General features: G+C 52.8%; 1 protein-coding gene across 6 annotated transcripts in view; it reads left to right on the top strand.

Annotated features, from left to right (window-relative positions):
* Window positions 1–600: 600 nt before the first annotated feature.
* Window positions 601–16,390, top strand: part of LOC138846284 (ATP synthase mitochondrial F1 complex assembly factor 2-like) — a 36,170-nt gene continuing 20,380 nt past the window's right edge. For all 6 annotated transcript variants that reach the window (XM_070061675.1, XM_070061678.1, XM_070061676.1 and 3 more), the window contains exon 1: window positions 601–5,036. Coding sequence is in view for 3 of the 6 variants with exons in the window: in XM_070061678.1 (XP_069917779.1) it covers window positions 5,006–5,036 (31 nt within the window). In the remaining 3 variants the exon portion in view is untranslated. The remainder of the gene's footprint in view (window positions 5,037–16,390) is intronic.

Here is a 16,390-nt window from a genome sequence, read left to right on the forward strand (position 1 = left end):
TCCGGTTTTCCTGGCTTTGCAGTCAGGATGGGTTTTGTGACTGTTGTTGAATTTTGGGAAGGGAAGCGGTGTTTTCAGGTTCATAGCTTCAGAACTTGGAGCAAGAACTGCTATGAGAAAACAACGAATAAAAAAAAAAAAAAAGAAAGAAATCCTACAACCCTGCGTTCCCTCCAGCCGAAACCTCTGCGGGCAGCACCCTGCCCAAGCGCTGAACAGTTGGAGGGGAGAGCGTAGCAGGAGCCCTTGACATCTCCCGGCTCCCTGAGCCCCTGTGGCCACACGGTTCACAGCCTCCTCCTGCATGTGCACCCGGGACCCAGAAGATTCTTGGCCCCAGCATCTGCTTTTCTGATATGTCTCCCCATCCCCACGAGCCGGCTTTCCCTGCCCCTCTGTCCTTTTGGGGCACCTGTGCCATGTACTCTCTAAGGAGGCTGCCCTGTGCCTAGGGACTTCCTGGTTTATGCAGTGCCCTTTGGAGACCTGTCTGATCAAGACCTCTGCCCATTGTTTAACTGGGTTATTAGTAGTAGTAGTATTAATGTTGAGCTCTGGGAAGAGTCCAAGTCTTTTCATGCTCATATTTTTATAATTTATTTATTTATTTCAATATTTATTTTATTTATTTGAAAGACAGAGTGACAGAAGGAGAGAGAGAGAGAGAGAGAGAGAGGTCTTCCATCCGCTGGTTTACTCCCCAAATGGCTGCAACGGCTGGAGCTGCGCCGATCCAAAGCCGGGAGCCAGAAGCTTCTTCCAGGGCTCCCACATGGGTGCAGAGACCCAAGGACTTGTGCCATCTTCTACTGCTTTCCCAGGTGCATCAGCAGGGAGCTGGATTGGAAGTGGAGAAGCCAGGACAGGAACTGGCACCCATATGTGAAGCCGGCACTGCAGGTGGAGACTTAACCTACCATGCCATGGCACTGGCCCCTAACATGCATTTTTTGAGGAAATATTTGAAGATGACCCCCCTGCATTTTTAATTGCAATTAATATAGAGTATTTCTCATGTCTGTTTCCATTTTGCTGTTTGTATTTTTTAAAGATTTATTTATTTTACTTGAAAGAGTTACACACAGAGAGAAGAAAAGGCAGAGAGAGAGAGAGAGGTCTTCCATCCGCTAGTTCACTCTCCAAATGACCACAACCGCCAGAGCTGCACCGATCTGAAGCCAGGAGCCAGACGCCTCCTCCAGGTCTCCTAGTGGGTGCAGGGGCCTAAGGCCTTGAGTCATCTTCTTCTGCTTTCCCAGGCCATAGCAGAGAGCTGGGTCAGAAGTGGAGCAGCCGGGCCTTGAACCGGTGCACATATGGGAGGCTGGCACTGCAGGTGGTGCCTTCACCTGCTGTGCCACAGCACCGGCCTCCGTTTGTATTTTTTAATTATATCTTACTAGCCTCTGCTATTTTTGTTTGTTCTGTTTTCCAAGGCTTTAAGATTTCTTTATTTTTAATTAAAATTTGACATCTGTGTGTATGGCTTTCTCATAATACACAGGAACTATTTTTTAAGGATTGATATATTTTATTATTCGAAAGCCATAGTTACGATATGGGGGAGGGGACTTGGAGAGAGAGAGAGAGAGAGAGAGAGATCTTCCATTGCTGGTTCACTCTCCAGATGACCACAGTGGTTGGGGCTTTGGCTTGGCCAGGCCAAATCCGGGAGCCTAGAACTCCATCTGGGTCTCCCACGTGGGTGCAGAGGCCCAAGCGCTTGGGCCACCTTCTGCTGCTTTCCCAGGTGCATTAGCAGGAGCTGGGTGGGAAGTGGAGCAGAGGGGGTTTGAACTGGTGCTCACATGGGATGCCGGCTTAGCCCGAGACACCACAGTGGCCGCCCCAAGCGCTGAGATTTCTGTTTCACCTTCAGCAATGCTGACACTCGGTTCCTGTGTTCAGTCAGCTGCTGGCTCTGTTCCTCCCAAGCCCTCTCAGATCTGCCTGCATTGCTGCATGCCCACAGCCCTGCACTGCCTATGCCTCCATCGTTTTCCACAGCCCAGGCATTGGCTCCCCGCTGGCGTCTGGGCTGGGCTCCGTCCATGTCACTCTCCAGGCTGTAGTCAGGGTGACCACTGCAGGGCGCACATCACACTCCCAGTGAGCACCCTTTGGGGCTGTCGTCGCCCTGGCGGCCGGAGTCCCAGCTCTCCACTGCTAGTAAGCTGTGTGTCCCTGGCGGTGTGGCTGAGTGGTCCTCTTTGTCACTCCATGTCACCAGGCCCCACCCACTGTCACGTATCACATGCAATGCCCTTGGCTTGCTTATGTGTCTGTCTCTCTCTCTGTGTGTGATTCTGTTTGCCTGTGTACCTCCTTCTCCCCAGCAGAGTGCCCACGTCACAGCACGTGGAAGCCGGTCGTTGGTCAAATGAACGAAAGTGTTTCTAGTTGGCTTGTGTTAAGGCCTCATTAAATGCCAGACGGATGCTAAGCGGTTGATATCCTTTATGTCATTGAGGACTGTCGGGATTGGTGATGCTCCGTGTGACAGGTAGGGGGCAAGGGGACTGAGCGGTCCGGCCTGGAAGCGGAGCGGTTGCAGGATACAGTTCATCTCTGAGGGACTACGAGGCTCCTGCGTACGTAGAGGTCATCAAGCCTTTCTACACGAGATGGCAACAGCAGCCTCTGTGTCCTTGGGTGCTTTGTTCCCTGGGATGCAGCCTTCGAAGCTCAGCTGGTTACCTCCACAGAGTCGCCTTGATCTTCGTTGAACTCTTTGAGTGCTTTAGAATGTCTCGTGCCAATGCGGGATCTAGGCTGAGGATCTAGTGTGTCGGTGCAGGATCTACAGTGATCTACTGCATCAAATGTAGGATCTCTCCTGAGGATCTATTTTTCTCTCCCCACTGGGAACTTCATGTAACATCATTTATTGGAAAATCCAGAGCTTGCCATTAAGTTATAGTGCTAAAAAAAAAAAAAAGCAAAAAACAAAACAACCAATTGCCAGACCCCTTACGTCTGTTTAGAAGCTTTTCTCATTGATGTGTCGACTCTTGAACCAGGTGTGTTTGCTTCACGGGGTGAATGCTGTCTCTGTGCACCACCCCCAGTGAGTCTCCTTTCACAAGATCATCTTGGCTGATCTCACTTCTTTTCTGAGTGATTTTAAGTCTTTCCTCGCCCTTGAAACATTTGCTTGGAGCCTTGTTTAAAATGTTGCACGCTTATTGCATAAAAATTAGGAAACAAACTAAATTAAAAAGAAATAAAGTCAAGAAACATTAGCATTTTACTTTGTTTTCTTATGGTTTCTTTTTCTTTTCCTTTTTTTTTTTTTTAAGATGTATTTATTTGAAAGGCAGAGTTACTAAGAGGCCAGAGGCAGAAAAAGAGAGAGAGCGAGTGAGCGTGTGCTCTTCTATCCACTAGTTCACTCCCCAGATGGCCACAACGGCCAGAGCTGTGCTGATCTGAAGCCAGGAGCCAGGAGCTTCCTCTGGGTCTCCCACGTGGGTGCAGGGGCCCAAGGACTTGGGCCATGTTCTATTGCTTCCCCAGGTCACAGCAGAGAGCTGGATTGGAAGTGGAGCAGCCAAGGACTTGAATCGGCGCCCATATGGGATGCCGGCACTGCAGGTGGTGACTTTACCTGCTACGCCACAGTGCCGGCCCCACACGGTTTTCATTCCATGGGCCCTGGGTAGCATAACTGGGATCACGCAGCCAAGCATGTCACTCTTTTGCTTCCGGGTCCCCCCCAAGCCTGTAAGCATGTTCACATCCGACTCAAGTTTGAAATCGTGAGGTCGACTCTCGCACAGTTCTCAATAAGACTAAAACCTGAGACGCTCCTTGGTGACGTCACTGTGGGTTGTTGCCCATATTTGTTTCTCTCACACAGTAGTTAATGAAAATCCTTGTGAATAGATCTTGTTCACATTTGTTCATTTCTGCACGCTTTATTTCTAGATCTGGGCCAACAAGTCTGAGTCTGGTTTCAGGGTCCAAATTGCAGTTTTGAAAGATTACACACAGCAGTGTGGGAAGATGTGCTCCCATTGTATTCTTGCCAAAACTTGGGTATTATTATCTCATCGCGAAGTTCATTGGGGTTATGTTAAATTTATAAATCAATTTAGGAAGCATCGTCTTCTTTACTATATCGATTCATTTCTTCCAGGAAGCTGGTGTGCCTCCATTTAATTAAGCCTTTATTTTATATATGTCTCCGTGAAGTTTTGCTGTTTTCGCCCCATAAATCCTGCTCTTTGATTATTGGGATGGTTTGGGGCATATTATGGGGAGTTTTTTTCTGGTTGCTTTTGGCTGTTGCGAAGGCCACTTGAGCATTTTGCATCTTCTGCTTTCCCCCCAAGAGTGCCCACCAGGTGTCCAGCTGTGCCACTGCTCCGTGGGAACCCGAGGGCACTCTGTGTTGAGACTCGCTTGGCCAAGGCCATGCGCTTCCCTTTGAGACGCTCAGGGCGCACGCGTGACCAAGTGGACAAGTCCTGTTGATACAACATGAACCAAACCAAACCTGCTTAACCATCATTTATTTCCTCATCCAAGCACATGCTCAGCCTGTTTGTCCACTGAGTCTTTCTTTTTCACGTGAGAAACGCAAGGTCAGTGTCACATCTCTCCTCATCTGGTCCAGCTGATACCCTCGAAAGGCGGGTGCTGTGGCCTGATAGCTGTGCCCAGGGCTTCAGAGCCCCCTGGAGCAGCCAGCGGGCAGCCAACCTCGCCACGGAGCTCTCGGCTTCTGCTCTGACCCGGAACCTGGCACAGGGCTTGGCCTGTGGGATGGTAGCAGAGCCAAAGCGCATAGGGAGGGGCTTAAAAAGTGGTGAGGCACCCTTCCGTGCCCACAAGAGGCAGAGTGCAGTTACACTGTGCGTCCCGGGGAGACCAGACCAGCACAAGCAGAGTCAGCCAGCCCCTCCACGACGTGAACTCAGCCGAGACCGGAAGGAACCCCCCAAGCTGCGTGCTGGCAGTTCGAAGCCCCCAGGTGTGGGGGTGATGTCTACAGAACGTCAGCATGGCAGGAGACACGAACACACTGGCCTCTGGTGAGCGTGACGTGGGCTGTTGTTCAGGCTAGATCCTCTTTTGTTATTTTAAGGAAATTCCCTTTTGTTTTCTATTTTTCTGAATGCTCTTTGCCAAAAAAAAAAAAAAAAAACAAAAAAAAACCCTGGTATTGAGTCACTTTCGGGCAGCCAGTGAGCTTCTTTTAAGCTTTGCTAATTGATGTGGTATTTTATATTAATAGACTCCCTAATGATAGCTCGTCCTGGCCTTTCTGAAATGAGTTATTCTTGGTAACCACTGGCCATTCTTTCCATGGACTTTGTTTCCATGTGCTCATGTTTTGTTTATGGACCTCACATCTGTATTCAGGAGTGGAATTAATTTACAGCTTCCTACTTTGCTTCGCCCTATGCCGACGCTATAGAATGACTCAGTGAGTTTTCCGTATTTAGCCACGTTCTAGGTCAGGCTGTCTCATGTTTGAAGTGGTAGCCAATGCAGAAACCACCTGACCACGGAATCCTTCGGATAGCTTATTGCTTATTTAATAGTCTGATTTAATTTTCAATTTTTACCTTGGATTACTAATCTCCCGATTCCTACCTGTTTTTAATGAAATTTTTAGAATTGCAGGTTGTTTTGGGGAGGGTCGGTAAGACACGTTGGACCTTCCATCTCTGGATGCGACCTTTTAGTCATTCTGGAACAAAGTCTGACCTGATACATAGGCACCAGGCCATCTCTTTCCCTACAACAACCTAACAGCACAGCTGGCGGGAGTTTGCGTCTCAGTGCGACCCGATGTTTCCGTGCGGCACCGTGTGATTACATAGGCAGCCTAACTTTTCCGTCCTTGGATCTTGGGCAGTTTGACGAGACCCGGTCCTGGCGACCTGCGCTCATGCATGTTAGAAGAAGAATCCGGATGCATGAATGGAGGAGATCTAGAATGGTTTTACATAATTTATGAGCACACTGAGCATATCTGAAAATGAAACTCGACCACAAACCTGAGACCCACACCGTCCTGTTTATTGGCCCGAGTATGGTTAGCATGCGTGAGGGTCACTCTTCCTGAGCCGGGCCGGTTCTCCAAGGCCTCCAGGGCCAGCTGAGGAAGCAAAGGCACATCCCGTGCACAAAGCTGATCCAGCTCTTTGCTCTGTGCTCCGAGCACTGCACAACAACGCCTCGCGTTCTTCCCTGCTTCTGCGCCCAAGGACCGGGCTGAGCCTCAGACTTCTCCTCCGTGTTGTTGGCTCCCAGATGAGGGTAGCAGAGGCGAAGGCAGAGCGGAAAGACACTGGGAGGATGAGGGCGACACTCGAGTTCTGAATTGAGACAGTGATCCCAGATCAGGGTGAATCTGAATTTCAGGTAAACAAAAAGCAATTGCTTAGTAGAAGTGTGTTCCCAGCATGTGGGACACGCTTACACCATACAATTATTTGCATTCATTTATTTTTGTAGAAGGTTTGTTTATTTGAAAGATAGAGTGACAGATGGGGAGGGAGGAGCAGAGAGAGAGAGAGAGAGAGAGAGAGAGAGATCTTCCATCCACTGGTTCACTCCCCAAATGGCCACAACAGCCAGGGCTGGGGCAGGCCCAAGCTAGGAGCCTGGAGCCCTAACCTGGTGTCCCCCCTGGGCGGCAGGGGCCCAGGTACCTGCACCAGCTTCAGCTGCTTTCCCAGGCCCGTTGACAGGAGCTGGATTGGAAGCAGAGTAGTTGAGACTACGCTTCACGCTCACATCTAGGGGCCAGCGTCACAGGCAGCAGCTTCACCCCCTGAGCCACAGCACTGCCTCCAGTTATCCACACTGAAAACTCAGTCTGTGGGCTCGCTGCCTGGCCCAGCACCCAGATCGCTCAGGGGCATCTGCTCCCGGCCTCCTCGTCCCCGGAAGTCACAGACGTGAGTTCTAGAATGTCTGTCTCTCTCACGCCCTCTTCTCTGCGAGCAAAGGCAGCGTGAGTAAGTGTGGAACTTTGCCGTAAATTACGAAGAGAAGAGCCTCTCCAGATTCAATAAGGCAATTATTATGTCTGGCCTAAAGAACAATTGATTATTCCCAACAAACGCGCCAGGCTGTGGTCTGACGGAAATTTGTATCTATAACCTGTTGTAGTTGTTAAGGCAGAAGTAAATACGTTCTTAATAACCAACTGGTATTTACTTAATGTACGATAACTCGACCGCTAAACTTAAATGAAACGCACAGTTAATTAAAACTATCTCTGTACCAAGTCCTCCAGGGAAACCCTTTTGCACACTCTTTGACTTGGGATTTTATTTTATTTTATTTTATTTTTATTTTCCCCCTTCCCTCCTCAGCTGAGCCCCTGTTGTTCGCTTTCAACAGGATCTGTCTGGGGGTAGGTCTACAGTTGCTTTTTGCTGGGCCCAGCTCACCCTGTGCAGGAGTGTGGGAACTCCGCTTCTGTGAGGCAAAGCTGAGAAATCCTTTGGGAGGCCCCAAGGTGAGGCTGCGCTGGCTGGTGCCCCAATCCTTGCTCTGGCCACTTGCGGGTGGGCCTGCCGCGAGCTTGCCCACTAACTCCCAGTTCAATCTGGGCCTTTTGTGTTGCCTCTCTGGGCCCAGGAAGCAAATACAACCTCCCAGGTCTTTGATGGACAGGTGGGAAGTGGACAAGAAAGACTTTAAAGCCAGCTGACCTTGACTCCCTCAATGGCCTCCCCTGCTGCGTGAGCCCAGATTTTGCCTTCTTTAGACTTGGCTTTGAGATGCTCCTCTGGTTAAACATTCATTGATTTCTCTCCCGTTCAACCTGCACTTGATGCCCAGGCATCTCCTGAGGCCCCAGAAGCACTGAGACTGGTCCCGTCTGGGTCCCCTGCACCTGTGCAAACTCTGCGGATGCAATTCAAGGAGGCATTCCTCAGCTCTGAGCCTGTTTCCTTGGCTGCAAAGTAGGGGTGAGGGTGCGCCCTGCAAATCAGAGATGGCTGTGAAATGCAAATGAGACAGCCTCTGCCCAGACACTGAAGAATTGGGCAAGTCTGAAAGAATTAGCATATGCACATATACTTTCCCCCAGCAGCTGTGGGATTTGTAGATCTGTGCAGTGCCCAAGGCCAGTGTGACAGCTTGGGTGCAGCGGGCACCTTTGGCAGGCCAGGGGGGTGGGCACCCAGCCTCCCTCCCAGAGACCCCTGGGGCTGCAAGTCAGCTGGGTAGTGACGAAGCATTCGAAGTTATGACCTCCTTTGATTTCGGCATTTCTCCTTGGAGGCTTAGGACCTGAGCTCAGAGAAGGAGGGTGGCTGGTTCACGGTCAGAGCTGGGGTGGGCAGCTGTCAGGACCAGAGTGAGCGTCCAGGGCTTCCCTTAATGGTGTAGTGGGGGCAGCAGACAGTGAGGATTTGAGCTCCTGGTGCCTTTTCTTCCATTTGTCTCTTGGGGTCTCTGCACTGGTTGTTGTGGCTGGGCCCCCTCTCAGCGCAGGTGGGTTTCAGGACCCATGAGAATGTGCAGGGAGCCCTGACCCTGGGCCGGGTGCCCCCAGCTTTGCCTCTCCTGTCCTCAGCCAGGAGCAAGGAGCACCCTCCCTTGTCCCCCATCTCCCTGCCCCTTTCCCCCTCCCCTCCCCGTCCCACCCCCTCAGGATTTACCCAGTAAAAATGCAGGATGCAAATGCAATTAGAATTTCAAATCAGCCACCAATACTCTTTTTTTTTTTTTAGCATAAGTAGATGCCATGCAGTAGTTGGGATATACTCACACTAAGAACATGATTGGTTGTTCCTCTGAAATTTTCAGTTAACTGGGTGTCCTGTATTTCATCTAGCAACCCTATTGCCGTTGCTTATCACTGTTGGGCCTGGGGGGTCAGGTACACAGCCAGAGGGTGTATATTCAGGGCCTGGGGGCACTCGCTGGGTGTCCAAAGATATTTCCTTCCTTTTGTTTTTGTTTTAAGATTTATTTGTTTATTTGAAAGGCAGAGCTACAGAGAGGCAGAGCAGAGAGAGACAGAGAGGTCTTCCATCCACTGGTTCACCCCGCGAATGGCTACAATGGCTGGAGCTGGGCTGATCTGAATCCAGAAGCCAGGAGACTTTTCTGGGTTTCCCATGAGGGTGCAGGGGCCCCAACTCTTGGGCCATCTTCTGCTGCTTTTCCAGGCACATTAGCAGGGAGATGGATAGGAAGTGGAGCAGCTGGTACCGAAACCGCAGGCGACAGCTTTACCCACTGGGCCAACATTTTCTTATGTGGCCTGGTGTGTGTGTGTCTGACTGCGGAACAAAGGCTGGGGTGTGCGGAGGGACTGCAGGGGTCTGGGAAGCAGTGGAGGCCTCCAGCTCTGGGTCAGCTGTGTGGACGCGGGCAGTGGCGCTGGGGCTGTGGGCTTCTTTCCGTGTCCCCCGTGTGTCTGGGTCTCAGCTGCCATCATCTCAACACCCCAGAAGGGACCTGGAGATCCGCTGCCTGACCTGTCCATCTCTGATGCTTTGGCTGCACCGTGTGTCCACCAGAGGGGCCAAACCCTCAGCGGGCGCATGCCAGCGTGTGGGGAGGGGGCTCCCGCTTCCTTCTCCCACTCCGCCGTGGTCTCCAAGTGGGTTTTCAAGTCCTGCATCCCATCTGCTCTACTCTGGTCTCTGGATCCACCTCTTATCTACATTCATGCTTGTGTGTGTGTGTGAGAGGGAGAGAGAAGGGGGGGGGAGAGAAAGAGAGAGAGAGAGAGCGCGCACCCACCCATCGGCTGCTTTACTGCCCAAAGGTCTCAATGGCAGGAGCTGGATCCGGCTGAAGTCTGGAGCCTGGCACTCAGTCCCAGTCTCTCCAGCCCTTGCGCCATCCCCTGCTGTGTCTCGGGGTTCACGTTCATATGAGGAGCAGAGCCGGGCGTGAAGCCTCATCTCTTGTGGGATCCCCCTGGGGCCATGTGTACAGGGGTGGGGCTGAGTGGGGACAGGAGATGATGGGGGGAGCCCCCCACCCCGTTGTGAGAGTCTCGCTCTTCTCCTGTGTGGTTGCCCCTCTCTTAACTTGGACCCCCTCTCTTGCCTCCAGCCCAGGTGGCCTCCGGGTCAGAGCCTGAAGTCCACTCCCGGCGCTCACGGCTGTCCTGCTCAGAGGTTCGAGTCTGCATGGAAATGCTAGGAATGGTTGCCCCCGGCTCCGCCCACTGTCCCCACTCTTCCCGCGGGGGCCCTGTGTCTCCCCACTCATTCCCCCCACAGCTCCTGGGGTACTTGATGTCCTCCCAGCCCTGCCTGCTGGGCATGCCTGTGCCCGGCGCCTCCACCTCCGGCTTCCTTCACCTGTCCTGCAGGCTGTGCGCCAGCCCCTGCCTCTAGGAAGCCCTGTTTTGCATCGGCACAGGCTTTCTGTGTGGTTCTGCCCCCTCCTCAGCCACCTGTGGATCTCTGATGGGAAGAGCCTGGGATGAAAACCATCAGCATTGCTGCCTCCCAGTCCAGGGTGTGTGTCGCACAGATATCTGGTGGGGAAGAGTGTCAGGGAGAGGACTGGCTCCTCCCCTCTGGGCCATCTGGGGCAGAACAGACCACGTCAGACTATGTAGTGGATTCACGATCGCATCGATCGGTGTGCATTTTCAAATACCGATCACGCAGGGCCTCAGCGCGCTGAGCTGTCGGGGAGCCCTGGCCGAGGGGCTGGCTTCTCAGGGGTGCGCCACTCCCTCCTGCAGAGCTGGGCTGATCGTGGTAAGAGTGGGCAGATGCAGAGGTCTTGGGGTAGAACACGGGGAGCCAATGTCTTTCTGGCATAGCTGGCTATGTGCTTGTCCCCCGGGAATAGCTAGGAGCCTAAGCTGGCCGGCGTGGTGGGTGAGAGCCATAGCTCATGGCAAGGTGTTGGACAAGCTCTGTTCCCTGCAGTCCCTGGGCTGTGGCAGCTTATTCTTGGCACCTGTTAGAACACCCCTGCACTGGCAGAGATGTGTCAACATCGAGGTAGAGCTTAAATGAGTTCCTACTTGGTCACCATCCAGAGCCCAGGACCCAGCGTGGGGCTGATAATACTGACCGCTAACATTTCTCCCTGTCTGTTAGGCACATTGCACCTGCTTCACTCATATCCACTCATGTGTCCCTCACAAGAAACCAGTGAGGCAGGCACCACTGCCGTGCCCATTCTGCAGAAGAGGGAGTCGAGGCCAGCAGAGAGCAGTCACTGAGCTGGGGCTGGGCTCTGCGACCTCCCATGGCTGTGCCACTGGCTCTCACCCCGCCTGCCTTGCAGGGTTGTCAGGAAGTTCCAACGGGCCGATGGACGCCAAGGCACTTGGCAAAGCATAAAATCCTTATGCAAACACGAGGTGCTTTATGGACGGCCTGCTCCTTCTCCAGAGGCGGGGCTGATAGTCAGGTTTGACTTTTTAATTAATTCAGACGCAAGGCTGTCAGGTGGAGGCGGGGGAACATCTCTGTCCTTCCCGGTGCCTGCGGATGGCTGTGGTTCCCTCCCGGTGACACGGCTCCAGTCTACCAAGCGTGTCATGGGGCCCAGCTTCCGTCACCAGCAACATGGCCGCCTCGACCCGCAGCGGGAGCAAACGCGCAGACCACTGACCTGCCTGGCCTGGTGGAGGCTTGTCAGTATCACCCTGGGCTGTGTTCCATTCACTCTGTGAAACAGCCGTCCACAGCTGTTCCTAAACCTTACACCATCTGTATTTCCACGCGTGTTTTAACATCCCCTGTGTTTTCATAGGGGCTCAACCTGGGAGCAAAGTATTGTTTTCATCAGTTTCTTTTTTCACTTAGAGATTTATTTGTTTGAAAGGCAGAGTTAGAGGGAGACAGAAAGAGAAAGAGAGAGAGATTTTTAATCTGTTGGTTCACTCCCCCAAATGGCTGCGATGGCCAGGACTGGGCCAGGCTGAAGCCAGGAGCTAGGAATTCCTTCCAGGTCTCCCACGTGGGTGCAAGGCCCAAGCACTTGGGCCATCCTCCACTGCACTCCCTGGCCACAGCAGAGAGCTGGCCTGGAAGAGGGGCAACTGAGACAGAATCCAGTGCCCTGACCGGGACTAGAACCCGGTGTGCCGGCGCCGCTAGGCGGAGGATTAGCCTAGGGAGCCGCGGCGCCGGCCGACTTCATCACTTTCATGTTCTAAAATCTGAAGATCAGAGCAGACGTCTGGCCTGGCTGGTAGTGGACCGGTTAAGATGCCCCCTTCCCACCTCAGTGCACCTCGGTCATTCCTGGCTCCAGATCCCAGCCCCAGCTTCCTGCTAATGCAGACCTGGGAGGCAGAGATGGCCCGAGTACTGGGCTCCTGCCACCTGCAGGGGAGACCTGGATGGAACTCTGAGTTCCTGGATTCAGCCTGGCCCTGCCTTGGTCATTGTGGGCATTTGGGTGATGAACTAGCAGATGCAATTCTCTCCCTCTCTCTCCCTCCCTGTGTCTGTCTGTCCATCTCTGTCTGTCTTTGTCTCTGAATTTGTTTGTGTGTGTGTATCTGATTCTCAAATCATTTAAAACTGACCTATGTGATCTGAATACGTATTAGGGAACGTGTGAGGTACAGCGATCTTTAAAACAAGCCAACTTTACTTTCTGTTCTTTTCCTTTTCAGCCTTAACAACCTAAGCTACAGACCCCAAGGAAATACAAGTCTTAGAATAAAATACACAGAGTCTTTTAATTCTTATAATTAAAAGATTGTATCATAAATTAGTGGCCACAGATTGAGCACTTACCATGTACCAGCCAGGATGCTGGACACGTATGTCATAGTCTCATGCAGTAACACAGATGTAGTCAGCATGTCAGGGACACACACGTGGGGAACTTAACACGCAGAGGTCAGCACTAACCCTAACCCTAACCCTGGGCCTGAGGTAGGACTGTCCACTTCCTTCTCTTTTTTAAATAAGGATTTATCTTATTTATTCGAGAATCAGGGTGATGGAGAGAGAGAGAGAGAGAGAGAGAGAGAGAGAGAGAGAGACTGAGATTGAGAGAGGCATCTCCTATTCACTGGTTCACTCCCCAGATGGCTGCAAAGGCGGGGCTGGGCCAGACTGAAGCCAGGAGCCTGGAGCTCCATCCAGGTCTCCCACATGGATGGCAGGGGCCCAGGCACTTGGGCCATCTCTTGCTGCTTGTCCGGGAGCATCAGCAGGGAATTGCATTGGAAGTAGAACAGGTGGGACTCAAACTGTCATTCCCATATGGGCTGTGGGTGTCCCAAGCAGTAGCTTAACACACTGCTGGCCCCTGTCACCTTCCTTCTGATGAACACCAAACAAATGCTGACTCAGCATCCCATCAGCATGGGCGTCCAGTCAGCTGGATGCTGCAAGTCCTTATGATACCTGGGGCGGGGCAGCGAGAGAGGCCCTTGCCTCAGAGAATCACACCTGCAACCCACAAACACATCCAACCCTAAGCATAAGACTGCAGGCACAAATGGGAGCCCGCGATTGGCTCACCCCTGACTCTGCTCTGGGGCAGGAGAGACGAAGATACAGAGCCCAACATTGAGGTCCGGGGGCGTGCACTGTGGCACAGTGACTTAAGCTGTTAGTTGGGATGGCCACGCCCATCTGGGAGTGCCAGTTTGAAAGGTGTGCATTCCGGATGCTCTACTTCTGGTCCAGCTTCCTGCTACTGGGCTTGGGAGGCAGCAGAGGACGGCCCAAGTGTCTGCATCCCTGCCACTCCTGGGGAGACCCAGATGGAATTCCTGGCTCCTGTCTTTGGCCTGGCCCTGTCCTGGCCACTGTTGCCATTTGGAGAGTGGACCTGCAGATGGAAGAACTCTCTCTTCCTCTCTCTCTCTCTCTCTCTGTAATGCTACCTTTCATATAAATAAAATGAATCTCAAGCAAAAACCCCCAAAACAAAACAAAACAAGTGAAATAAAACCAGAAATAAAGAGTCGTGGTCGCCTTCCCTAAGGAATTTGTAAATGACGGAGAAAGACAAGGAGAAGGCATCAAGCATTAAAGGTGGATGAAGACAAGAGCAGGAGAATGGAAACAGACACCCCCACAGATCCCCCCGGACCCCCCCCCCCACTACTGAGGCGCACCCAGAAGTTTGTGGAAAATGAAAATGAAACTGCAGCGGTGAAGTTCCTGTTGCTGCCAAATGTGAAATTCACACGTCGCGTTTAGCCTATTACTCATTGCCCGTGGACCTCCTGAGGAAGCCTCCTCAGGAACATCCTGGAATCTAAACAGACCTCGATGGGCGAGGCTGGCCGCATGGCGTTGGCCAGAGTTTCTAGCACCGCGCAGAGGGCTGTGGGAGGCGCCCACGCTGGGGCAGAAGGCCCTTGTCTTGGAAGAACTCGCATGTGGGAAGAGACAGGATGTGTTTGAAGCACGGGACCCGCAGAAGTGCTGGCCCCGGAGGTCCCCAGGTCCTCGTTCTGGGTCCCTTTAAGCTCCTCTCTGTCTGCTTCTGCTCACAGCTCCCTGGCTGGCACGGCTGCACCCCTCGGAGGAGGGGGGCTCTCAGACGCCACCTGCCACATTTCCCACGGCCGTGGGGGAGCTGATGAGCCTCGCAGCTCATCCCTAATTAAGAGCGCCGCTAAAAATGCCACCAGAGAGCCCTGCCCAGAGCTGGAAGCTGCCTACTTGCTGATGCCGGGGTGTTTGTGTTGATTGATACTTGTTGTGCGATTCCTTCCGTCAGCTCTCTCTGGTCCAGCCATCTGCTTCCCACCCAGCGCGGGCACGCAGGCTCAGGGCCTTGCTTGATTTGGGGGCAAAGATGACGTCATGGCAGGCCGGGGGGCTTGGCCGTCATTTGCCTGTGGTGTGCAATCATCTCTGAGCGGATCAGGCTCCCTGGGCTCGGAGGCTTTTCGGGCTCCGGGTTTTAGTGCTGGCTCTTTGGAGCCAAGTTAGCCCTGCTGGTGTTCCTTCAGCTTTGTAGTCCCAAGCCACAGAGACACCAGTGGATTTTGAAAATGGCAATAAAGCCTTCAGCAGGAATGCATCCCGCAACTTAAGCCTCGATGATCACGTAGCGGGATAGACGGCGGCAGCCACAGGAACGGTGGAGCAGAAACCGACTTCCCCCACGAGCACGGCGTGTTTGGGCTGGACTGCTTTGGAATAAACATCGGCGTGTGAAAGAGAAGTCAGCCCAGCAAAATGCTAAGTTGCTAAACTGTGTTTGCTAAGTTGTCTCCCCAGCCTCCGTGGGAGGGTGCTGATGGAAATCAGCAGAGGAGCAGGACTGCCACTGCCAGGGGGAGCCTGGGAAGAGTTCATCCTTGCTGGGCAGGGTCAGCTCGGGGAAGAGCGAGGGTTAGGTGGGCTTCGGGGGTGGCCCGGCAGGGCGGGCTGGGGATACTCGGCAGCTGCTGCCGTCAGCACGCCGAGCCCTGGCTCCATGCAGCGGGGCGCTGAGCACGCAGAGAGGGGAGTCCACTCATCAGATTTCGGAGATGTCTGCACGTGGCCCGGTTCCCGACGTTGGCAGGGGACAGACAATGGCAGGAGCTTACAAGAGCCAGGAGCGCCAGGACCAAGCCAGCAATCCGGGGAGCTGAGCACGCCACTGGCTGTGATGAGAGCAGTGCTGAGGAGCGGGGGGGAGGCAGGCGTGGAGCCCTGGGCCCTGGGAGGCTGGGGACGACCCAGGGGCCTGTGTGCTGGAGGAGCCGGGGTGCTCCCCTTGCATTTGGCGCAGGGGCTCATGGTTGGCAGCCGGATTCCAGGGCGTCAGGTTGACTTGGATTACAAGCATTTCCTTTCCCTAGCAGGGCTGCGGGTGGAGGGAGAGGTGACTGAACAGCAGGGTATCTCATAAAGGCTTGCCAGAAGGTAAAAATGGGGGCCGGAGTTGTAGTGCAGTGGGCTAAGCTGGCACTGTACCGCTAGCGTCCCACGTTGGAGTACCAGTGCGAGCCTGGCCGCTCTGCTCTGATCCAGCTCCCTGCTAATGTGCCTGGGAAGGCAGCCAAGGGTGGCCCAAGTGCTCGGGTCCCTGCCACCCATGTGGGAGACCCGGATGGAGTTGCAGGCTCCTGGCTCCTGCCAGGCTCAGCTCTGGCTGTTGTGACCATTTGGGGAGTGAACCAGCAGATGGAAGATCATTTTCTCTCTCTCTCTCACTCTGTAATTCTGCCTTTCAAATAAATAAATAAATCTTTAAGAAAAAAAAAACTTGGTCATGGTTAGCAAGTTAACTACTAATTTGTTTCAGAATAAACATATACTCTACATATATATATATATATACACACACACACAGCTTCAAAAAGGTCACAGAAAATGAAATTAAAATTTTATTTTGGTGCAAAAGATTTGAAATCCATGCATAGTTTTCTTTAAAGGTTTATTTTGACTTATTTGAAAGAGTTACAGAGAGAGGTAGAGACAGAGACAGGTCTTCCATCTGCTGGTTCACTCCCCAATTG

The sequence above is a fragment of the Oryctolagus cuniculus genome, chromosome 17 (genome assembly GCF_964237555.1).
Source record: "Oryctolagus cuniculus chromosome 17, mOryCun1.1, whole genome shotgun sequence".
Lineage (NCBI taxonomy): Eukaryota > Metazoa > Chordata > Mammalia > Lagomorpha > Leporidae > Oryctolagus > Oryctolagus cuniculus.